The sequence below is a fragment of the Melopsittacus undulatus genome, chromosome 12 (genome assembly GCF_012275295.1).
Source record: "Melopsittacus undulatus isolate bMelUnd1 chromosome 12, bMelUnd1.mat.Z, whole genome shotgun sequence".
NCBI classification, from domain to species: domain Eukaryota; kingdom Metazoa; phylum Chordata; class Aves; order Psittaciformes; family Psittaculidae; genus Melopsittacus; species Melopsittacus undulatus.
The window spans coordinates 11,850,205-11,875,247 of NC_047538.1; the positions used below are offsets into that span (position 1 = coordinate 11,850,205).

Genomic DNA, 25,043 nt, shown 5'->3' on the forward strand with positions numbered 1-25,043 from the left:
ATATCTATTTGTATTCTTCATAGTGTGCTTACCAGAAACCTGCTGGCTTTGTAGTAACAATGTCTATGGTTCCGTCCCACTCTTCAGATTAATAGGCTGTCCAGAATACAATGGAGATCAACAGCTTAGCACCTGGGGACTTGCCACTGAAAGAAACGGTTGACTGCTCCTCAAGGATATGTTTAACACTTCCTTTGGAATAAAAAGAGAAAGTCACACACTCCAATTTCTCACTGTCTCCCCAGGAAGAACGCGGTGGAGGTGGAGCTGGCCAAGTGCAAGATCGACATGATGTCCCTCAATAGCCAGCTGCTGGATGCCATCCAACAGAAGGTGAACCTCTCGCAGCAGCTGGAGGCCTGGCAGGTGAGTAGGGCAGGGTATGGGTGGCACATGGCCTATAATGCACCTTTGGATGTCTTTCCCCCCCGCTCCCTGTGGGATTGCTGTGTTCTCAGCCTGGGAATCTATGCATAGGAAGTTTTGCTTTGAGCTCTGCAGGAGCCAGTGATGCAGTGGTGCTAATGGTGTGAAACACAGCCCTGCCTTGCTCAAAGCCTTTCAGCTGTAAGCAGATCATTATTACACAGAGACACTCATCTAAAATGGAGAAACAAACTATATCTCATGGCTGCATGCAGCATGGGTAACATAAACCTTGCAGAGTAACATGCTGTGGCCCAGGGAGGGAAGGTGTCCATGCAGGCAATGTCTCTGGGCAGGTACAGCCTTGTGGATGTGTGGGCACAGCACATCCTCACAGTTCTGTAACAGAGCAGAAAGGTGGGAGGCAGAGGTGTGGTGATTGTTTTGTGCACTGTTTACATCAGTACAGAAGATCCTGCAAGATGAAGCAAAAACCACAGCTCTCTACCAAGGTAAAAAACCCAAACCCACAGCAGTTCAGCGGCTGCCATGGAGATGCTCTGCTTGGGGTCAGTGGGGAAAATCTGTGTAAAGGCAGAGTGCCCTTGAGATCAGACAAAGCTGACTCCTTCTGGAAACTAGCACCGAGGGGGGGCTACTTCAATAGAAAACAAGCAGATACAAGAGAAAAGGTCTGGGCCAGTGATAATAATTTCTTGCAGACCATGCAAGACTCCAATTCTACTAACAGCCTGACCGGTAGAAACCTCTCCCGTACAACCTTGCCTCTGGTTCAACTCCACTGTGTTTTCGTTTCTCTTTTTTTTTTCTCTTTTTTTTTTTTCCTTTTTTCTTTCTTTTCTTTTCTTTCTCCTGCTTACAGTTTGCTTCCTCAGGGCTTTTTACTATCTGGCTCCTTTGGTTTCTGATCTAGTGGCCTTTCTCAGTTCCTGTACCAACAGCTTTAGTCGTACACCCCTCCTGCCTTTGAGGTGAGCTCCCTGCACCCTCACCAAGAACCTGCCATCTCCTCACCTGCTCCACTCGCTGCCACCATCACCCACATCCATCTCTGTCCTCACCATCATCTGGCAAGAGGGACCAGTGCGGTGTCTCCATCACCCACTGATATTCTACACACACACCCCAGCACAACCCGGCACAAGGGGCAGCACCCTATACCCCATGGTGAGGCTCTACCCCTCAGGTCACCATGGGGAAAGCCAGGCTGAGGCATATATATCATTAATCCTCTGTATTATGCATATCTAGTATCTGGAAAACTTCTTGAAATACAGGCTGGGATTTTATTATCTAGTAGGTGACATTCAGTGCTCTGCACAGGAGCTGTCTGTTTCCAAGTTCTCTTTCAGTTTGGATGGGTGACCTACTTACTAGTACACTCAGTATTTACTGCTGGAGTATTCCCAGTTTTGGGTTTCAACAGCAGGCCTTTGCTTTCTCCCTTCCCACTATGTCATCTGATTGTAGCAATACAGCAACCCCAACCATGCTCCCATCAGCTCTGAGGATCAGGCCCACTAGCACTGCTAAAAGTTATCTCTCAACATACTGACCTAAAGTGTTATTAGGTAGTAGCAAAACAGCCTCCAAGCACCTAATGTCTCCAGGCATTAGCAGCTCAACCAGAGAGGCACAAAACAAGTCGGGTAATTTAGGTACTTTGGGTACTATTTTGCAAAGCTCAATGCTTCTGATAAAATGGGAAGAGAAGCTCTGCTTTAGCTGGGCATAAAGGGAGGCTTTAATCTGATAAAAATTTCTCTTGTATGCTTCTAGCCTGCACTTTACCAAGGACCATCAACAAGATTACAGTTTTCTGTAAGCACATAATCATATTGGCTATAAAATACACTACAAGCAAAATCCTGCACATCTGAGCCTCACACAGGAGCGGTAGCACCTCACCCCATGCCTAATCTGACCCCCACTGGTGTTCATCATTATCTGGGGTCAGGAGGGAAATTACTAGAAATAGGGAAGGAATATGGAACAAATTTGGAAGTGAAGAAGGTTGTTTCTCTCGAGTGAGAGCTTAGTGGCTTCAATGCAATAGTGACAGGGGTGGTGTTAGGCTGAAAATGCTGCAGTGTCAGCAGAGAGCTGCAGCCTGTATGGCCACACGCACCAGCCTCTGAGGCTGCCTTGGGCAGCTCCAACCTGCATCTCATGCAAGGGAGCCCAGCTTACAAAGAGCATTCATGCCACTTGCACCTCGTTCATTCTCAGCCCTTCTTACAAAGAGCACAAACTCCTGCTGGAACACCCAGAGCACACCAGCACCATGTAGCCAGCTATATGGGCTTGCTTTATGAGACAGGTCTCTTACCACTGGTGTCTGTCCTTCCTCTAGTCCCCAGACAGCCCATGCCCCTGCCCAGTGCCAAGACAGGGCCCACAGCTCTGCCCTAGTCTTGCTGTGTACCCCCAAATCTCCACAGCCAAGTGTGTGCTCCTATTCATACACCAGACAGACAGGTACCCAAACACAGAGCATTCTCAATAGTGGATAGTGTGTGCATGTGTATATATATATATATATCTGTGTAATTTTTTATATATAAATTTATATATATATATATATAAATCATACTTACCCTTGTTATGTTAACCAAGGACACAGATCTGCCATGCTGGAGCCTGGGTACCTACCTTAGTTGCTAAAACAGGTGCCTTCAGAATCTAAGTGCTATGAATTTTCACAGGGCAGCTTCACCTCTGGAAACCTGTTTCACCTTAACGCTGACGTTTACCTTAACCTTTTCAACTCTCCCTCTGCCTTTCCTCTGCTCCATAAAGATCCAAAGCTTCCCCAGTCCACGTAGCTCTGCACCCTCCTGCTCCCTCAGAAAAAAATCCCTGCACTACATTCAGGTCCAGGCAATGGCTATCAATCCTTTTCCCTGCAGAAAATGCTGCAACACGAAATTAGCCATTACTCAAGTTTCCAGTCCAAGTTGGCTGTTTGTATTCCACATCAAGCTACAGAGCAGCTGGGGCACTCACTGAGTGATGGCAGCACCTTCCTTTCCATCTCAGTGCTGCCCTGATGGGCTGGCCTGAATGAGGTGCCAAGTGAACAGCACTTCCATCACTAAAGCCCATTCAGAGCAACCTTGCTCTCACCAGAGAGTGCCCTCAGTCCTAATCAGGAACCAAACTGCTGGAGAACAGTTGATTTCTCCTGTGGGGCTAGTTTGTGTACACATTTTCACTAAGCTACAATTTTAATATGCAATTACAGCAGAAATAATGGATCTGAAGGTTTGAAATTTGTAGGATTGATAGCCACGTTTTCAAGGAACACATTACCATGTATTAACAGCAACACAACCAACTGTTTTGTGTAGAGCACAAACATGGATGAAACCAGAGTGCTTCTGGTACATCTGAAAAACCAGTGCAGTTGTTCATGCCAAGCTGCCAGTCAGAGAGCTCCCACTGCTCTGCTGGCTCCAGGGGAAGGGACCAGTACAGTTCTCTTTTGTAAGCTTGGTGCAAAACCCACATGGGCTCTGTTGGGCCCACGCCTGACGTGCGCCCCTCAGGTCTCAGGAGCACCTTTCCCCTGCTAACAGTGGCTGTGCAGGCAGCTCTTGTCACACCTGCCTGCCTGCCTGCTCCACATGGCAAGCACACAGACCAGGTCAGGCAAGACATCCTTACTATTTGGGCATTTACTTTCAGCTGTATTTGTTCTATTTTATTTATTTCTTCCCCCAAAGGGGACATTTGCAAGCTGCAGACAGCAGAGAAGCATAGTTCAGAGGTGTCACAGAGTGCTAAAACAGGCATGATGCTCCTCTGCAGGACCACCCAAGAGATTTATCCCTCAGAATTGTGTAATTTACCTTCCTTGCTCACTATAGAGCCTCACAGCTCAAGCAAAACTGAGCGTGCAGCCAGGTGGGGAGCTAGACCTCTCCCCACTTCTTGTCATCCCTCCTCCATCTCATCACAGCACGTTTCACACCCATTTCAGCCGTGTCCCTGTGCGAGCTCCCTTTGAGCATCAGCTGCCACTAACAACCCTCTCCTCTCCCTCTGCTGCAGGATGACATGCACAGGGTCATTGACCAGCAGCTGATGGACAAACACCCGAAGGAATGGAGCCAGCTTGCTTATTCCTTCTCCAGTGGCTCTGGCACAAAGCGGAGTGCCAGGCCCTCCCCCGTGTTCAGGCCGGAGCAGCAGGGGGACGAGCCCACTGCGGCAGAAGGGAACCGTCTCTTTTCCTTTTTCAAGAAAAATTAAGTTGAAAAAGAGAAACCTCTCCAACGATTCCTGCTTCCAGATGGGGAGTGGGGCAGCTGCCCAGCTTGCTGCTGGACCCAACTCTGATCCACCAAGGAAAAAAGAAGGGGGCAAAGGAGTTAACCCTTGAGACTCTGCACTATTTACACCGCACCTGGTCTGAACCAAATGTTTACATGAATTGGAGATTAGCAAATTGACAATGTGATACTAATAGAGAGACACTTTTCTTTAAGTGAAGTGATAAACTTCAGGGTATATTGTAGGCGCTTTGACACAGTCCAGTTTCTGCTGTGAAGAATATGTCTTAAAAGCATTCTCATGCTGGAGAAGGAAATAAGCAGCCCCAAGACAAAGCAGCACAGGGGACTGAGAACTGCTGTGGCAGCGAGCACAGGGGGAAGAAGAAGGCTGAATGCAAGAGGAGAGGGGAGTCACTTGTACCACCTTCTGGTCCTGGCAGCTGTGATATCTTTCATCCATTCCACCAAGACCGGAGTTGCTCTGGCCCCAGCATTCCAATGTTTTGACAAGTGTAGCTTTCTCCATGGTGGAAGTTGAGTCCTCATTGAATATCCTGTCACCTCCCCTGCAGCTCTGCGTAGCTGTTCCCCACCTCGCTGGGAATCCAGGCTCCTCACAGATCAGGGCAGTTGTAAGATTGCTGATGTTACTGTCTTTTCTAGCTCCCTCCTCTTACAGAGATGAGAGTTGCAGAGTCTGTAGCTACACAGAATGTTAAGGATTTCTTTCCCAGACTGACTATCCACAGTGAATTACAGACTGGATAAAAGTTGTGGATGCTCAGTCCTGGGGCACCTGCTGTCCCTCCAATGGCCAAAGTTAGCTGTGGAGCTTCAGCAAGTCACACACCTTTCCCCAAAGCTATGTACACCCCCCAATCAGAGTAGGAAACCTGTTATTTTAATTGGATAGGCACCAAAAAAGCCTAATTCACTGAAAGCCTACCCATGATATCCGTCGGTCTTTGTTGCTGGGCCAGCAGTCTTGATCCTAAAGAAGGCATTCAGGCATCTTCTTTAACTGAAGCCAAGGGCCTACAAAGCTCTGGAAACCCTGCAGCTTCCTCTGCTCCATGCACTAACATTAGCTATGGCCTGACAAAAATGATGGGTATCTGTCCCTGCCTGTGGGTCATTTATTACTCAGTCCTTCAGTGAGCAGGTAGCCAAGTCTCCTGTCGAAAGTGATCAGAGCCTGCTTTGCTGTCAGCATAACTTGATCAGCAAGAAGGAACGTAGCTTATTTGGTGTATGCATACAATGGTGCTGGAAATCCTGCAATACTTTAGTAGAAACCTTCCCTATGCACTGGATGGGCACCCTACAGCTCTGCTCTGTAGCATAGTCTACCATCATAAACCAGCAAGGACTGCCAGCCTAAGCTCAGACACATCCTGCTGCAGTCATCCAGTTCTTAGACACTCTCCCAGCTCACTATACCCACAGGCCCCAGTTTGTTTCCCTGTTGCTTTAAAGAGGCTGCCACCTACACTGTCCCATAGGAGATGGAGCTCGGTACACATTCAGCTCTGCCCTGCTCTGCAACTTAGGTGCTAAAACACCATCCTACAGGGAGCTGCTATCCCGGCTCACAACTTACAGCAACAAGCTTTCTGCTAGAATTAGGTATCAAACACCTTCTTCTAAGTAGCAGGTAAGAGGTTGGTGGCTTGGGGTTTTTTTTCTTATTTTTATTCAACTTTTCTATGGGATAGAACATCCATTATACCTCAGTACAAATATCCTTTCTGCCTACAAAGATTTGAGCATTCCCCTGTTTCCTTGTTAGCATGAAACTACCACATTGGTATGAAATCATCATGCACTAAGGCAACTCCATGTTGCAAGGAGCAGAGTACTTTTGGGGATTGAAAATGATGGTAAAAAGCCAAGTGGTAAAACCCCTTTACTTGAAAGCAATGAAACCTGGATTGCAGATCCTGCTCCAGGAAAGACTTAGCAAAGCACCACCAATACAGCTTGATGCTTACTGGAAAAGGAATCTGGAGTCTCACAAGCAGGGAAGGAAAAGGAATCTTAGCTTCTCCTTGAGCAGTGCTCAACTGTTGAGTATCTGCTAGTGTCTCCTTGTGCAAGTGATGGAAAGGGATGTAGCGCAGTGCCAAGCGTGCCTGCAGGATGGCAAGTCCTCATACTCCCGTCTTACCTATGTTGTGAGGCTCAGTAAGGCAGAGACACAAGGCACACACTCAGCATCTGCTGCTGTCAGGACTCAAGCTATGCCCATGTGCATTAACACAAAGCTTTGATACCTGAAAAGTCAGGCGTGGGTTCCTGGATGCCAGCGATGCCCGTGAACAGTTATATTACACACTGCTTGATGCTCTGCTTATTTTGGGAGACCATCTTCTTTCTGCTGTCAGTTGTCATTTCCCAGGCCTCAGCAGCTCTCTTCAGGCCACATGCCCAGCAGCCGTATGGGACTCTACGCCCATGAGGATGTACTACCTATGTATGCAATCCTAAGGCAAAGGCCTTATGTTATCCCATGAAGATGCAGTAATGAGATGAAGAAAGGTGCCTTCTGCTACATGCTTGCTGAAAGTGACTCATTCAGTTGCAGGGGTAGGCAGTTGAAATGCACAGCATATCTCTTCATTTAAGGAGGAACCTACCTTAATCCCATTGCAGTTTTATTTATTTAATAACAGTGATGGAAGAGATTGCAAGAGGAAAGTCAGCATGTTCTACGGTGCCAGTTGGGTATGGTTTCTTAAAACTAGCCCCTTAACACTGAAGACTTAGTTGCACTACTAAACCCAGAAATACAAGAGAATCGGGTTTAATGAACTGGACAACACACCAAAGGAGACCTCCTTGTGCTGAGCTGCTACTCAACAGGAATAGAAACTGCCTTAACATAGCAGCTAGGTTTTGTTGTTCTGTCTTGAAAAACTTCATCAGTGCAGTCCTTCACGTTCTCATTTGTCATGTTGTGTTTTAACAAGATCCTGACTATTTCACTTTGAGCTGTCATTGAAACACTCATCTAAATCCTGTTACAGCCAGGAGTATGGGATCATCCTTGTGAGCATTGGGTTGGAAGACATGCCACACGTGATACTTGATGTTTCCAGGACAGATGTGGCATAAAGGAAACATAAGCCCCACTGAATGAGATGGAGGAAGCACATCAATCCAGCAAGTACTCAGGATCCCAAAGTAGATTAAGAAGTGGGATCAGCAGGATACAACACTCAGCCTTGGTTTTCAGATAACTGTTAATAAAACAGTAGTGCTGCACGGTCACTGTTCAAATACTGCACAGAGAAGAGATGCTGCTGAGATTAGGGTTAGAAAGAACTTTCCCACAATGAAGTAACAGGTTGACTGTTTGGGCAAATGTTTATGACAATGGCCCAAGGGAAAAGGGATCCGTTTTCCTTTAGTAAACTCTGTAAGGGAAGCAAATGTACACAAGAAGCAAGTGTAAATGAAAGGCAAGTCACTAGCACTTTATCTTAATACAAACTTGGATCAGCAACTTGCCCTTGAAATGAAAACAGATCATTAATGACAACAGAATAATCTTGCACAGAGAAGCAACAAGGGAGGTTACAGGCAGTGCTGCATGCACAAGGACTTGATAGCTGTAAACACTTGTCCTACTTAGAATGGTGAATTCTAGCTATGCCTTTACACCAGGCAAACTCTCTGCTCCCCACTCAACTATGAAAAGCAAGATTGTTTTAACCAAAAAGCCAAGAAAGGAAGTGTCTGGGTGCTGCAGCAATGATTCCCTTCAAATGAGAGGGAAAAAGCACACAGCAGGGACAAGCAGAAAGAATGTATCTATAGATATGTACATAAATCACAGTGCTGTAATTTTTGTATGTAGCAGTAATGTAAATACATGTATGGTTTTTATAAGATACATATTATAAAAATCTATAAAGGCATATTTTTAGTAAAAACAATGATCTACTTCTTTTGTAAATAGTTCTCTTCAGAATAAAACTGATCATTTATACGATACCGTCTCAGGTCTCGAGTCACTGCTTATCCTCCCTAGCTGCAGAATAAGCTCATTTTCTGAACTGTCATCTTAACACTCAACAGCATCTTCAGTTCAGCAGCAGCCCAGGAAATTCAGCCACAAGAAGCACTTGCTTGTGTTTAGAAGAGAACAGTCCTGGAGAAAAAAAAGCATTTGAAACATTTACATCTCCTGCCACACAGCAAAATAGAAAGGTGAGCTTGTAAATCTTCACATTCCAGCCATTTCTACCCTTTACTGGCCTTATACAAAGGGATATTCACTTTTAATGGGTTTAGGCACGAAAACACAGATGGACAGTGAAACACCTCCAGCTTGCACCAGCTGCAGTTCAGACCACCTACACCTCCTCCTCAGGATCCCCCTCGACACAATCATACCAGAACAGCACGAACAGAAGGCACCTTCCACATCTCCATCACGCTTCTCCAGGAGGGCGGACTTGCCTTCAAGAGCCTGCTTGCACATCAAGGGGTAGGCAAGGGTAAGCAAGTGCAAAAAGGGCAATGAGCACAGCAATGGTTCCTATACAGAAACACATTAATTCCCTGGGAATCAAGGACAAACTCCACCAAATCAACCTGGGGTCAGACTCCTGCTGTCTTGCAGAAGCTTTTAAAGCTCACTCAACACATCTTGAACAAAAGAAAAAAGATTATAGCAAACTCATGAGCATCTTACACCAAAACAAGGTTACCAGTTCCAGCTGTTTCATTCACATCTCAATCTAGATCAGCAATTAAACATCTGAAAGCATGAATTGTGGATTTGCCAATGCCCCCCTCCCAGGTAAAAAACCCTCTACACACAAGCCAAAGAGCTCACCCCTGGCTTGCCACCCTGCACCTCCAGATGCTGGACAGCAGAGGAAACAGAGCCTCGAAGAAGATTTGGCAGCTTGTAACCTTTATTTTTAGTTTTTTAAAATTATTTAAAAAGCATAATTAGAAACTTTCATTACAGAAATAATCCTAGCAAACCAGTTAGACATTCCATTGCTCAACAGTTAGGAAACTTCACATCAGCACCACTAGAGACACAGTCCCCACCCCTTCCAAGTGAATCCTCAGTGGAGAGCAGAGGTAACTGCTCCTCTACAGCCACCTCAAGAGAAGATGAAAACCAAATAAATCCCACTTTAAGCCAGGAAGCTGGACACTTGGATTGGCAAAGTTCAAACTGTGGCCACACAGACCTGGACTCAAAGAGGACCAATCTTTCCATATAAAAGAACACTCCAGGCTTGGGTGCACCATTTCCTCATTTTATTGCATCATTTCCAGTAAATTCAGACATTTTCTTTATTTCTGCCTATATGAAGTTACTCCCTCCTAGATCTGCACACACACTACCACTGGTCCCAGAGTAATGCAGCTGGGCCCTTTAATCTGAAAGGGGTAACCATCACAGGACAGCTTCATCTCAACAGGAAGGCCTTGAGGACTGACCCAGCTCCTCCCTTGGGCACATGCCACATCCAACGCCAGAGCAGACAGGATGGACTGGTGCAACTGCAGCCACCCCCTTCCACAGCTGCCCAAGTCTTACCATTATTAGAGCTCACACAAGCAATACATCCTAGCTCGTTCTTATTCTTGGGTTACCAACAAAAGATATGTGAAGAAAAGAGATGGGTGAAGGCAGCTGGATACATACTCCCAGCACCTGAACTGATTAAAACCCCCATGTGTTACACATTCATTGTTTGCATTTTTAAAAAGTCTTTAAAGTGATTGATTGTGATGTGATTGTATGATCAGGGCTCTTACCACAACCCATAAAATCTAAAACAATGCAGGCAAAGTAAGTGACTTAAAATTTAGCCTCTCCTGGGGAAGGGGGAGGAAGGGAGAGAAGTGGGCTGATTCAAAGCTCATGGACATTGGTGAATCACATCCTACCAAACCAAGGCCAGTGATTCCATAGGGCCACTTTCTGAGAAACTGAGTACGTCCACCTTCAAAGGCCTTATAGGAAGTCATACCTTTCATGTCTTTTAGTAATTTTCAGAAAAAAAAAACAAACAACCTTTTATTATTATTTAGGCAATTATTCAGGTGCTGAGCATGTACTTCGAGCCCAACATTTGATATTTTAGTTACACGCACACACACTCTCCACCTTGAACTACATCTACTCAGGCTGATGAACTGAGCCCTTCTTTTCCCAGAAAGGCCAACAAGGGCCGGGAAAACATTGCTGAGCATAGGGAGACCAGTTTGTTTCCAAGGGTGATCCTCCACCACCACATAACCCAAGCAAGCAAGCTTTCTATTTCCTTACATTTAAACAGCAGTCCTCCTTTCTGACAGAAGAATTCTGGGAATGATCCTGCAGCAGCTTTCATATTCAGAAATAAATCCAGAACAGCTGGATTTATTTTCATGCCTCTTCTCTCTAAAAAACAAAAGCTTTGCCACCAAAATTCACATTCCAGTCCGGATTGCCTATTTGTGGACAGGGCTTTTTTGGCAGAATCACATGGGTTTTGTTGTTCTCAAAGAAATGGACCCTCACTTACACCCTGGCAAACCAGAAACAGAGGTCAAAAGAGTTAAACTTGGCTTTAAAAATAAAAATAAAAAAACAAAACAAAAAAGTTTTATCCAAATAACTTCCACTCCTGCAGGTCAGTTTGGTTTTCAGTATCTTGATACAAACTAAAGGAGAGCACAGGTACAGCTGGGCTGCAGCACAAGAAGGTGAAACCCAAGGACCCAGCCACAAACCTGGATTATGGCAAACTGAAATTCAAGGCCCCAGCAGCAGCACCAGCTGCCAGCCCAGGGGCTGGTGAAGTGAAACCCCAGGCTCCAGCAGCAACACCTGCAATCCTGGTACCTAGAAAAACAAAGCCTGAGCCCCAGTAAATGCCTGGAGCTCCAGGTGAAGCCACAGGTCCCAGGGGCACCAGTCGCCAGCCTGGAGCCCAACAGAAAGGAAAGCCAGAGGCCCCAGGAAGCAGTTGCTGCCAGCCCGGGGCCAACTCAAATTAAGAACTTTGTACTATTTCTTTAAAAAGATGCACTCTGCAGTCCATGATTGGTTGACATTAAGAAGGCAGAAGCCAAAGCGACAACAGGGAGGCGAGGCTGGTTAAAGCAATATACATTATATACAAACTCTTGGGTTAATTAGTCCACTTGGTAGGCAACGTCCTTCTTGTCTACAAGGCGCACGAATGAGCAGGGGAGGAGAGGGGGGCAAGATTCCATCCGATACCTTCTTGGCACTGCAGTGGTAAGGTGCCAGCGCCTCTTGATAGAAAACATGGAGAAAAAATAATCTTTAAATAACGGCACAAGACTGAGAAAGTCCTCCCAAAGCCTGCCCCAGTGGAATTGCCCGAGTCTAGCTGGAGGGGCTGATCTGTCTGAGAGCAGAGTCTCTGCAGCAGGGAAAGGGCATTAGCAGCACCGCTTCTTCCTTTTACTGTTCTTCGTTAGTTTCACCACATCGTTCTGTTGCTGCTGTTGCTGCTTTGCTAGGTTTTCTTTCTTTGCCCGCAGGACTAGCTCTGTAATGCAGTTAAACATCTGCAAGAGAAAACAAGTGAGTTCAGATCAGCCAGGAACTCAGGCAAGCCCAGGAGCTGTGGGCAAAGTGGAAATCCAGTACCCATTCCCAAGCTAAATGAGAAACACCATTATCTCCTTTCCTAAATGAGTAAATAAAAACAGGTCAGTTCAGCAACTGAGGCCAGGAATGAAGACGGGGCAGTCCCACATCCTAGCAGCATTCTCCCTAGTGACAAGTCTTTCTTGAGTTCACATCTAATATATTAGCGTTGTAAAGCTTGTGAAAATGCAATGTGGGCTCCCTCATTTCACTCCCTGGCCTCTTCCAAACACAGCTGGAAGTCTCTTTTTCATGTTACCTACTCACAACTTGTACAAAGCATTTTCTTTCTTCCTCAACAGGAAGAATGTAATTCTTACTTTTCTCCAAACCAATATCCCCATACAGTCTTATCTATATTCTTCTACACATCATATTACCTCTTCCACATTAATATTTTCTTTGGCGCTGGTCTCAAACAATTGGATCTCCATCTGCCCAGCAAATTTATAGGCATCTTCTGTCTCTACCACTTTCCGCTCTGGGTCATCATTCTTATTCCCCACTAAAAAAAAAAAAAGGAAAAGGAAAAAAGTCAGTTTGGTAAGTCAGCAGACCAGCCCACTATAGAAGATATTGTAACTCTGATTAGAAGCTCACCTAGTATCCGGCAGACATCATCACAGTTCTGATTGATTTCATGCAACCACCGTTTTACATTCACGAAAGATTCTGCACTTGTTACATCATAGACAACAATGACCCCATGTGTTCCTCTGTAATACCTGTGGAGCCCGAGAAGACAAGTGTTAAGCTATGTATCACCTCAGCTCTTTCATTTAGCTTCTACAAGATCCACAACAAATCCCCAAGTTACTGCAATCTAGTGCCCCCATTTTCTTTCCACTGGGAGTCATTTAATTCTTCTACAACACACTATTCCTCTAAACCTACAGAGTTCTCTGCTCATTTAGTCTATACAAGCAGGTTTTGAAGTCCAAAGACTGCTGTTTACTTCATTGTTCAGGTTGTCAAGACCTTCAAAGATTAATACTGTCTTTCAGCTACATGAGGAAAACGTAGTGGAGTACCCCCAGAACATCCTTGGAACCGGCTGTGATGTGAACCTTCACATTGTACATGCCATATCAAGGTTTTGCAGTCATTCTGTTACCTGTGAAAGATCATTTACAGACTAAGGTTTCAGCAGATCTCCAAATATACCCAACCCTCAGTCACAGCTCTCTTGAGCTCACAAAAAATTCTCTCTTATTGAGCGACTGTGTTCTGATCACACCTTCCTACTCAACAGATCAACTCCATATGTGCATCCAATGCTCTCTGCTACCTTTTGCCATTAAAAATAAGCTTCATTTTGGTTTATTCCCATTAGTCTTGGGCAACCAGCACCTCTAAATCATGATGAAAAACTCTGACATGCAAGAAGAATAATCTGAATTCAAGTTCCAACATAATCACCTGCATGAACCAACTAAAGGCAGACAGTATCTGCACCACGAGAACGCTACGTAAAACCAGCAAGCTCCACTTTCTCAGTTTTCAGCCATATTCACAGGTATTCTCCCCACTGCAAATTAGGCAGCTTGACCAAAATAAAAAAGTAATTTAAACCATTGAAAGTGAGGTCTTCACCAGCATCCAGTTTTTATATTTGGGGTAGCTTTATTCTTTCCTTTTCATGCCCTAAAAATCATAATGATTTTTAAGAAAACAAGTTCCAGAACTCAGTATACCAAAATTGAGGGTTTTCCCTTAAATTATGACAGCCTTTCTAGATCTTGACCTCTTTCCACAAGCACCTCTTGCAGCACTCTTCCTTCCCCTGCACTTTAGAGATGCGACTGTGACTACTCTGGTCCTCTTTGATAAATTACTCCAACTCAGCAAGGACACCTTTGAGCTTCAAAACCTTCTAATCTAATCCAAATGTACTGCCTTTCAGATCTCAAGTCTTCGATTTGCTTCTGCTACCAACGCACTTGAGCCAGTCCCTCTCTCTTCCTCACCCTCACCTCATCATCCCTTCTCTAGCAGATCCCACTTGTCTGTATCAACCATCAAGACAAACTTTCACAGACAGACATAAACCACACAGAGTGCACTCGTCTCTCTCACCCCTTTCCTCCCATCATCACTTTGCAGTGACAATCACTGGGTATCAAATACTCCTCTATCATATGATACATACTCTATGGAAATAGGAGCCTGCTCCTACTGCTCATCTGGGCACTTTCAGATGACAGTCAAATAATTCTTCCATGCATGTTCAACCAGTAATTTATGCTGTACATTCACTTCCCGTGGCAAGAACGAACTCAGATAAGAATTACTTATTCCCAGCCCATCAGAGATCCTGTACTTTCAAATATTCTTGTCATAGAATCACAGACTGGTTTAGGTTGGAAAGGATCTTAAGATTATCTAATTCCAACCCCTGCCACAGGCAGGGACACCTTCCACTAGTTCCTTCACAATCAGGTCCATTAAGAGCTTTAAAACTTGTTAGAGCACTGCATTTGTGCTTTGTTAAAAGCTCAACTTTATTTCATAACTTAGATCACTTAGAGCAAAAAATATTCCATAGCCTGAATCCACATGGTGCCAAAATAACCCATTTTCTCCTGCCACTAACACGCACTGCACACCATTTTGGATGAAATACTGCTCTGTGCAATAGCATCAGAAAGGGAACGCTCTCCAACCCTACCAACACACTCGATTTTTCTACATCTGAACAATAAACCAATTACCTTCAAACTCTCCCATATCACCTAATAATCTTTCAACTCACCAACCCTCAGGCTGACCTACCACTTCCTCCCTAACACTGAGCATTACATTTGCAAAGACAACGCTCAGCCTTTAGAGAAACGCAGTGGTACAGCTACACCTACGCAGAGCTGCTTCATTCTGCTGTGCGTACCATAAAACCATGCCTGGTATCCCAGTCATCCAAACCAGAGGACCCAACGGAGCATCCTGCTGCTCCTACCTTGCCCACGCACCTAGATTTTCTTCTAAGCAAAGCATATGATGTCGGGGAGTAGAATAACATTCACCGTGTACATACAGATCCCACTCCTGACATGTCGTCAGCAGTCGTTGCTTGCTTCTAGGGATGAGGACTGTGGGCTGGACCATGCAGCACAGACCACTATGGCATTCAAAACTCTGCAGGAACTGGGAGCTCCTGCCACAAAGCACTAATAGTGCCAACTACCTCAGGACAAATATCCTCCTTTGTGCAAGACAGCAACCCTTGACTCCTGCCGAGTTCCTATCAGCATACACTGCTTCTATTTTTGGAAGGGAAAATTGTTTGGCACATCGGTCTAGAAAGGTTGCCAACCTCTCATCTATACTAAAATGTCATTTTCTCCATTGGCTGACATTACCTTTTAGCAGCACAAGAGATAAGACCATGACTACTTTTTATTCTTTGACTCTTAAGCCCCAAAATACACATTTTTCTTAAGAAGCTACTCATGCTATTTTCAATCACTTGCTAGATACAGCCTTGTGTCCTAGAAAACATTTTAGGCTTAACAAGTACACCAAAGATTCTCCAACCCCAAGTGCAGGACAGTATTAGAAAACAAAGTCTTATCTATCCTACCCCCTACTTCCAATTTCAGAATGATGCAGTGCAGAATTGCTTTTATAACAAGTTGTAGGCTTTGGCGAGTAGAGAACAGATGGGGCTTTTGGCATTCAGGGAGGAGTAGGTGTAAATTTTGTGCTTTTGGCAACCAAGAGGTAGTTGAGGCTTTGACACTAGGGAAAGCATGCCTTATCTTCATTTTAGGGATGATGGAGACCACAAAAATGAAAGCAAAAGAGAAATTAAGTTCTCAGTCCCAATCTCCCAATGCATTCCCCAACCCCACCCCAAAAAACCCCTTCAGAAGCTATAGAACAGTTCTTGCTTAGAGTGAACGTGAAAGCATCCCACTGAGGTAGAAGACAACCAAACCTGACCTGTATATGTCCTTGGATGCTTGGTAGTAGCCAGCTTCCATTTCGTTTGAAAAATTACCTATATCTAAAGGGTTTACATTTAGCTTTGGTGTGGAAAAGGCTTAAGAATGCTAACATTTAAATGGAAATAAACACCCGAGTTGTTTGTTCTGCCTACAGAGTTATATGTAAAGAAGCTTAACGATATAAGCTTACTGTCTTTGAAACATTATCCGTTAATACTGCAGACTTCAAACCGAAAATCTCCAGAACCAGCTAACCAAACTTCTGGTGTCCTTCAGCCATTTGTGTTCTTCTTCACATCTCTGCAGTCTGCAAGCTACTTTGCAAGCAGAAGGGAACATTCTGCTACTCATTGTGCTACTTCCTACTATGAGACACCAATAAGAAAGTTCTTAGATATCCTCTAGGAAATACTTCCCCATATTAGCATCTGTAGTTATAATAACCAGTTTCATGAAGCAGGACAGTAGGTAAGTCAGAGCATTATTGAGCCAGAGCATTACTGAATGCATCAGTTCAGTAGGGCCCATACATTTCTTTTATGGAAAAATAAACATAACTGGTCAATGTGAAAGATAGGTCACTCCTTTAATCCAGCATCTTCACTAGTATTTAACTAGTTTGTGGTATATATGGTTCTTTGGGTTTCATTTATCTAGAATTCTAACCAATCCTACAGACTTCTAATACGTGTTCATACTCATCCTCTTTTTTCCAGGTTTCTGGAATCATATCTATTGTCACAGGCCAGTTGTTTAGTCTTTTGGACCCTCATACCTGCTGCAAAAGACACAGCAATTCTATCACTGGAAAAAGTTTATCCTTCTCTTGGACATGCCATTGCACACGAACACATGGCAGAAGGCCCCTCTCCTATCACTATTCACCCTGTGCCAGCATTTGACAGCTATTACATAACATCTGTATCATAAAACCACAGTCCTGAATCAGGACAAAGCAGTTCTACGAGAGTAAATCAAGTACAGGAACTGGTTGCTCATGCATCTGAAGTGTTCCTGCTAATACATCTGAATCCTGCCACGCCACATCTCTGGTGAATTTAAATGAAATTCAGAGTTTGGATGACGTTTCATGACAACCAAGTTCTCACAACTTGGCCTCTCTTCCCACTAGGCACCAGCTATCCCAGTATTTCCACATTTAACAGACAGTAAAAACCAGCTGCTTTTATATTTCCCAATCTGAAATTCTGATCTAATTCAGTTTTCTTGAACTTGTATAGAATACTTCAACTTCATTTTTGTTTTATCCTGGTTTTCAGCTTCTGTAGCTGCAGTCAAGTAATATCAAAACAGAACAACCTTAACGTTTCCCAGTTTTCCACTATTAACTCCTACCATCTCTCCCATTTTGCAGTTCTAGGTCTATACAGCAGTACTTCCAACCTATTACTATTATTACCAGATGGGCTCTAATTTCAGGTTTGCTTGCCAGGCTTGGCTCAACATCAATCTGAAATCTACCTTTAACTGTAAAGGCACTTCCTGGCTTACAGTAATACTGTAGGAACACCTTTTTATATACTTTACCTCAATCTAAACCTCAGTCTAGTCAAGGACTAGACGAAGACTACCACACTGTTGACAGCACACTCATACTCCACCCATGATTTGGTAGCCAAGCCCTTTTGTATGTATTAGCATGGTAACTTGATTTGTCACTCAATTTGGGATAAGCAAATCAGTTACAGTGTTACTTTGCCAATGAGGAAAAGGTAGAACCATTTCTAAAATTCAGATGTTGTTACCTCCTGGTTGATATGTTTGGGTCCAGAGCACCTCCTGAAAAGTATCAGTGAATGCTAGACAGTCACAGCTAGCTGAGCGAGCAGCAAGAGGAGCCCTCAAAACAGCATAACCAGCATTCCCAAAGTGTTTTCCTCAATGCTTCAAATGCACTTTGACACGGGAACTTCTTTGCTTAAAGCTGAACAAAGTTCAAATCTTTCTTTCCTGACCATGGAAGATTCTGTAACCACTTCACCAGTTACAGCAGGAAAATTGGAGCCTCCACTTCCTCAGGAGTAAAATATCCCCCGATTTGTTAAAAAGCAATGCAAAAGAAAGTAGTAGCAGAGTTCAAATGGGTCATGGCACAAACACCCTCAAACCAGTTCAGCTCACCTATTTTAAATGTTAATCAAAGAATTAAACAAAACACGACACAGATTCTAATCTGCAGCTGTTCCCATTCACCTCCTTTCCTGGTATTCCCTGTTCAGTGCTGGGTACCATGGCTGTCTAAACCAGTTGGCATCAGCCCCACAAACCAACGCGCATTAACGCAGCTTCGAGTGGCGTCAGGGAATCTGAAAACAGGAAGGCCATGTGCTGACTCAGCAGTAATTGGGGCACTCTGTGACTAGCCCATGCACACAGCTGACGGGGGCCACAGTGCTGCACTGTTGCCTCCCCCTCACCACTTCCTGCCCCATGCTGCCTGCAGCGCCGAAACAAGAAGTGATGTCACACACAGGAACCCTACAAGAGGCAACCAAGGTTTTTCAAGCCAAACACTTAAGAAACAATGGAAGCAATCCAGTAATATCCGTATAAAAGAGCAGAGGAAAGGGGAGGTGCACACACCAGGTTCAATTTTGCCAGTTCTAGCTGGTCAGATGTAACACAGATGCAGCCAATCTCACGATTTTTATGCCTAAGTTAACCAATGCATCAGCTGAAAACAATCCTCCTCTCAATTAAGAACCAAAGGAGAAGTCAGTCATGAAAGACCACATGAACCACCCAGATCTTTCAAGGATTATTATTTTCGCTAATAAAGGAAACAAAAGTTCCAAGTGCATTTCTTCCTCTTTTCCTAGTGCCAGTGAGCAGTCCCACCTTTAATGCAATCAGTTTACAAACACGTTTTATTCTCAGTTCCCAGGACTGCAGCTCTGGGTGTGGTTTCTCCAGGAACAGGAAAAGCTGTGCACACGCTGTTCAAAAGGACAATGAGAATGAAACTGAACTCAAACCAAGGAAAAGGTTAACTTCATGTGGGGCATCTACTTCAACAGAACTCCACACAGAGTCCTAAAAGACTATTCATCTGTCCTAAGAGAAAACTAAATATTGGAAATCATAGTCTTAAACCTCAAAGCTATTAATAAGTTATACAACACTGACAGAGGGTTTGCACTCATGTAATATATTCAACCAGAGGATGACCTTCTTGGACAGGCTTCAGAAACAAATTTTCTACTATATACAGAACAGTGAAATAACTCCAGTTCTACCATTTGGAAAGTAACAGCAGAGGAATAATACAAAGCCATCACGGAAATGCACAGACGAATGAGGAAATCTGAAATCACAGTTTCGAACCTAGACACAACATCACCACCACTACTGGTTCTAAAACAGCTGAGAGACGTTCCACTGTACAGACCACAAAGGTGACACTAACTAATCAACAGCAACATTAAATATCTAAACTGTAACTCTAAACTGCAAGATCCATGCATAAAGCTATATATCACAAAGCCCAGTTATACTCACGTTGATGTGATAGTCCGGAAGCGCTCTTGTCCAGCTGTGTCCCAGATCTGTAGCTTCACCTTCTCTCCATTGATCTCAACTGTCCGGATTTTAAAATCTACTCCAATTGTGGTAATGTAGCTGCCTGAAGGGAAAGCATGGCTAAGTGAGAGCCTAACTCTTGTTTATTTTAAATGTCCCAAAGCACACTTCTGAATGCTATTTGGCAGTAGCTCTCACACTAGAGAGCAGAACAGGATTCCCCCTTATCTGCTTATCATTGAAAATGCTCTATCAGGTCATGCTGATCTGTGTATTTTTATCTGCAGTTAGTAGCTGCAACTTCTCCCAAGTCACACTTAAAGTTAAAAATTCCGTGTTAAAAAATAAAATGATTCTTCTGTTGCATTGGTGGTCAAGCGTAAGCACCCAAATATCTCCAGAAACGGACAGCAACTATGGAAGTATTTCACATGTGAAAACTGCGACAATTTTTTCTTTAAATGCTTCTACAATCATTAATTTTAAATAGGGTTTCCTCCCAGTTAGTTATGTCACAAATATAAGTTGTTTAGCCACAATATTCGATCAATCTAAATCCCCAATGTCCAATAGGAAGTCTGCACAGAATACAACATAAGCTAAAAAAACTAAGCTATTTCTGGAACCATGTCAGTATTTAAATCCTGTAGGACTTGCAGTTGCAAGTGAAGATCAGACAGGATGGCTTGTATAGGCTTATACCAGTGAAACAAAGTTAGAAACGTCATGTATTCGTAGTCTAGCTATCAGTGGGTAAATGCAGAAAAACACGCTGCCAGCCAGTAGCACTGGAGCAGACCTTGACCATCTCACTTAACTGAAGTAAACAAAACACTCACCTGAGAATGTATTATCTGCAAAACGCAACAGCAGACTGCTCTTGCCCACACCTACAACAAAGACAGCAAGATCTTTGAATACAGCCATCCTGGGTGTCAGATAGCACAGCTGTATTTTACCCATCCATTGCATTTTAACTCTAACTAGGCTATTTTCTCAGCAGAGAATCTAGTACCATCCACCCTGACTATTCATCTCAATACTCTCCCTGAAGGTTTGATCAAGTACACTGCAGTCACTCCAAGGCCTGGTATGCTTCTTGTAGCAGTACAGTCAGAGCTGTGTCCCCACCTTCCTCCACCCCTCAGCAAACTCAAACAGTAGCTTTTGAGCTGTGGTCACTTCTAAGAAGTCATAAAAGAATGATAACTAAAAGCAAGTTTACAATCAGCAGGCTTGCATTTGCTAAGGAAGATCCAAACCCAAGTATGCCCTGCTAATTAACAAGCACTCAGAACACAGCTCTAAACTACTCTATTGAATTTCACATCATGCTTAACATAACTGCCTACCTCCCATTCATCATGCCGTGCTGAACAGCAGCGGAATTTGGACTACTTTTGACAACCAGACTAGGGTTTCATACTAGAAAGCTTATGTTATCACGGCCACAGATTAACAGAAGCCTAAACCAAACAGAGGAGTTGGGAACCATTGTTCTGCATTGCCATCCAACACAGGCTTGTTCCACATCTAATGGGAAGGACAAATACCTTTCTGAAGTTGTACCTTTTGACAAAGTGAAACAGTTCTCTAAGTGCTTTGAGTAGCACTTCATCCACGTTTTCCTGAAATGATTGTTTGCACCCCGATCACACCCTGTTGCAGGGAAGCATTTTTCACAGTGCTTCAGAGAAGAACCATGAAGAACTCATTCCTGCACACCCAACCAAGAGGAATCTGGGTATGAGAATGCCTCAAAGTTGTTATCTCTGTATAACATCTCTACTGTTAATGTCCCTTCCTCTCCTTCCCTCCCTCCTCCAAAAAAATAAGTATGCTATGGCATGAAAACAAAATTCAACTTCACCAGAGTGATTATCTATTAAATAAGATAATAAGCTGCTTAATTATTTTGATGACATACGGCCTGCAAGCTTTTCTTAATAGAAGACCTATGCAAAATCTAGTTCGCAGCTGCTGGCATCTGAAGATAGCTACCAGGAAAGAAAAAACAAACAACTCAAAACATCTGCATGATTCTAGTAAGACAGGTCTCATTTGCAAAGAGTTCAAACCATCAGACATCTGGGGAGGCCATGCCCATTTCTCATTGAGTATTTCAGTATATTTTTAAGCATCTTTAAAAAAGGAAAGAATGCTACTAAACAAATACTAAGTTATAGCCTGCACACACTTAATACCTCTGAGCTGAAAAACAGCAGCAGAGCAGTTCCTGAACTTTAATGAAGCACTGGCTATTTAACAAGAGCAAAACCTCTGCAAAACACCAGCCAGCTAAGGCAAAATAATTTAAATGAAAAAAGGTTTCAGCAAGTACTACATTTCTTGATCGAGCAGGATAACAGGACTGGCCTCCAGCTTAGTAAAAAGAAAATAGATGCTGGAACCCACAGACTTGTCAGACCACACCACCTTCTTAAAACATCAGCCAGCCTCCAGCTACACTGCAGAACTGCATGGGCTGCACATGACCACTGCTTTGTCAGTGTCCATTGCAGCAGACACTCTCTGCTCTACACTGCTCTCAGCACTCGGGCATCTGGAGAAAAGAAACCTCCTCAACTCAGGAAGTTCTGCATGCTCCCGATGACAAGGATCTCACTAAACAAACACTGCCTCTGAACCACACTGTTCACGCGCAGAGAAACCACACTCTTCGTGACCCTCCACCTCCTACACAGAGTTATTTGAAGATCTGAAAAGAGAAGGCTAGCAGGGCCTCTTTGCTTCTTGAAGACAGCAGATTGAAACAAAACAAAAGGCCTATTGACTTTGCACAGTCAAAATTAAAAGCAAATTTCTGTGCCACACCAGTTTCTAAAACCTCTTTCTTACTGAATGGTGGAGTGAATTAAAGCAGCGCACTGAAAGCACAGATCATCTGTATTTATTTTTAAATCTATGATTTGGCACAATCTAGATCACCAGCAGCTTTTCAAGATGACCTGTTCTAAAAGCACACAAACCTACTACCCTCCTGACATATTTACATACAAGGGAAAGCAGATGAGACAGAATCTTCTTATCCAGTATCAGTCCACTTCCTATTGCAGAGAATAAACATCAATAAACAAAGCAAGTAAACTGCTTTGTGGAAGCAGGGACAAAGCCTTCCTGTTGGGGTTAGCAAATACAAAAACAAAAAAGAAAAATCAATACTCAAACTGCATGGTGAGATTTAATTACAACAACAGAGAACCACAGGCAAGCTGACAGTCCTCACTTCTTTCCTCTCATTGGGAACACTGTAAGGGACTTTGCTCAAGAAAACTCAGCTAAGAAATGTCATTTAATTGTTTAAAATGAGAAGTCCTCCTCCGAGTTTTCACCATCCTGTTTATCTTGCTTGAACAGTTCTGAAACTCATCAGCAAGCAGCAGAGTTACTGCTCTACTCAGAATGCAGCGCTTGGTTTTAACAATCCATAGGCTCCCAAAAGCGCATTGTTTTAAGCTGTGGCCCCTTCTCCCTTTTTAGATCCCTTCACACAGAGAGTTTAGCATAGAATGAAATATTTTTACATACAGCTAAAGCTTCTGGGGGGTGACAACTTCCAAGATCATGCAACGTTCCACTTTCACCCCAGAGCCATGCCTCACTGCATGCCGGGACCTGCCGCCTTATGGACCACACCTCTATTATAAGAAGAGGGTGGATGCCATCTTCTCCAGTTTATGGAAATTAAGCTCTAAGTTGCTGGAGTGTTAGCAACACTGAACCAGACCGAAGGCAGGAATCTCCCCAGTCCCAAATCTTATGTATCTAGACTGAAGCACCAGACACGGGCTGAGTTCACCGACCACATCTGCAGAAGTTTCTGAAACTGCTGCATCGGTGAATTGCCAAAAATCTATATAACTGCCCCTTACCCACAGCTGGTTTAGGTATTTGCATGCTATACTAGAACTAGAAATACACAAGGCTACTGGCTCTAGAAGGATTTATTAAAAATAAATAACCCTGATAAACTGCAGAACTGAGACTTCACGCTGAAGCACAGAAAGAGCCATGAGGAATAATTAAGATAATTGAGTATCAAAACGTAGTAGTTGCCACACTGGAAACAATGGTTCCTAGGGCTGATGAGCAGCCAGTCCTTCCCGTCGATGCCTTCGACTGCCTGTCACAGGGGAAGGGAATTCCCTCCTCAGCCTAGCAAGGGATTAGCGGGCGCCCTCAAAACGTGCGGCTGGCGAAGGCTGCTGCAAGCACCCACACCAGTGCTGCTCTTACTTGTACGTGCCTAATCTTCCTTTTCCTAACCCTAACCGAGCTATTTACCATAATATCCTGTGACAGCCAGTTCCGCAGGTTCATCAGATAACGCCTGACGAAGCCCAACCAAACGCGCCCTCTCATTCAAAGCGGAGAAGGAAGCCCCACCGACCCACCCGGGCAGAGCCCATCACCACCACCAGCACAACAGAGCCCCGCCACCGGAGAACCGGCTGCAATGGCCCCGTGGCTGCCCCGCCATGACACCGCCCTCCCCGCACCGCCCGGCCCAGCCCCGCCGCCGCCGCCCTCAGGCCCCTCACAGAGGCGAGGGGCGGCCAACCCCGCCAGAGGCCTACCCCCGCCCCCGGGCCGCGCCGCGCTCACCGCTGTCGCCGATGATGAGCAGCTTGAAGAGGTGATCGTAGTCCCGGGCCATGGCCGGGGCGGGCGGCGGGAGCGACCGGGGCTCGGGGGGGGGGGTGCGGGGGGGCCGGCGGGCGCGGGCCGGATCCACTTCCCGCACAAACAGCCGGAACTGACAGCGCTGCCCCGCGCCTGCGCCGCGCCTACCGGGGCCGCCAGCTGCGCCGGCAGGAGGCCGCGCATGCGCCGAGCCCTCGCGCAAAGCGCGTGCGCGGGAAGGGCGGTGGCGTCCCGGCCCTGCTCGACTCCCGCTCATGGGCGTGGCGGCCATGATGGAGCTGTGAGGGATGGGCCGTGCAAGACGTGATGGAGCTGTGAGGGATGGGCCGTGGCGGCCGTGATGGAGCTGTGAGGGATGGGCCGTGGCGACCGTGATGGAGCTGTGAGGGATGGGCCGTGGCGGCCGTGATGGAGCTGTGAGGGATGGGCCGTGGCGGCCGTGATGGAGCTGTGAGGGATGGGCCGTGGCGTCTGTGATGGAGCTGTGAGGGATAGGCCGTGGCGGCCGTGATGGAGCTGTGAGGGATGGGCCGTGGCGGCCGTGATGGAGCTGTGAGGGATGGGCCGTGCCGGCCGTGATGGAGCTGTGAGGGA

At 45.0% G+C, this 25,043-nt stretch overlaps 2 protein-coding genes across 2 annotated transcripts in view; one reads left to right on the top strand and one right to left on the bottom strand.

The window, feature by feature from the left end:
• BICDL1 (BICD family like cargo adaptor 1) overlaps positions 1-8,655 on the top strand; it is a 48,873-nt gene extending 40,218 nt beyond the window's left edge. The window contains exons 9-10 of the mRNA XM_031047876.2: positions 246-366; positions 4,441-8,655. Of these exons, the coding sequence (XP_030903736.2) occupies positions 246-366; positions 4,441-4,641 (322 nt within the window). The 3' untranslated portion in view covers positions 4,642-8,655. The remainder of the gene's footprint in view (positions 1-245; positions 367-4,440) is intronic.
• Positions 8,656-9,571: 916 nt separating this feature from the next.
• Positions 9,572-24,584, bottom strand: RAB35 (RAB35, member RAS oncogene family). The gene is made up of 6 exons (XM_034068510.1): positions 24,411-24,584; positions 20,624-20,674; positions 19,764-19,887; positions 12,901-13,025; positions 12,681-12,805; positions 9,572-12,218 (listed from the first exon to the last, which is right to left on the bottom strand). The coding sequence occupies exons 1-6, from the start codon at positions 24,460-24,462 to the stop codon at positions 12,090-12,092; spliced, it is 606 nt and encodes a 201-aa protein (XP_033924401.1). The 5' UTR covers positions 24,463-24,584; the 3' UTR covers positions 9,572-12,089.
• Between the last annotated feature and the right edge of the window lie 459 nt (positions 24,585-25,043).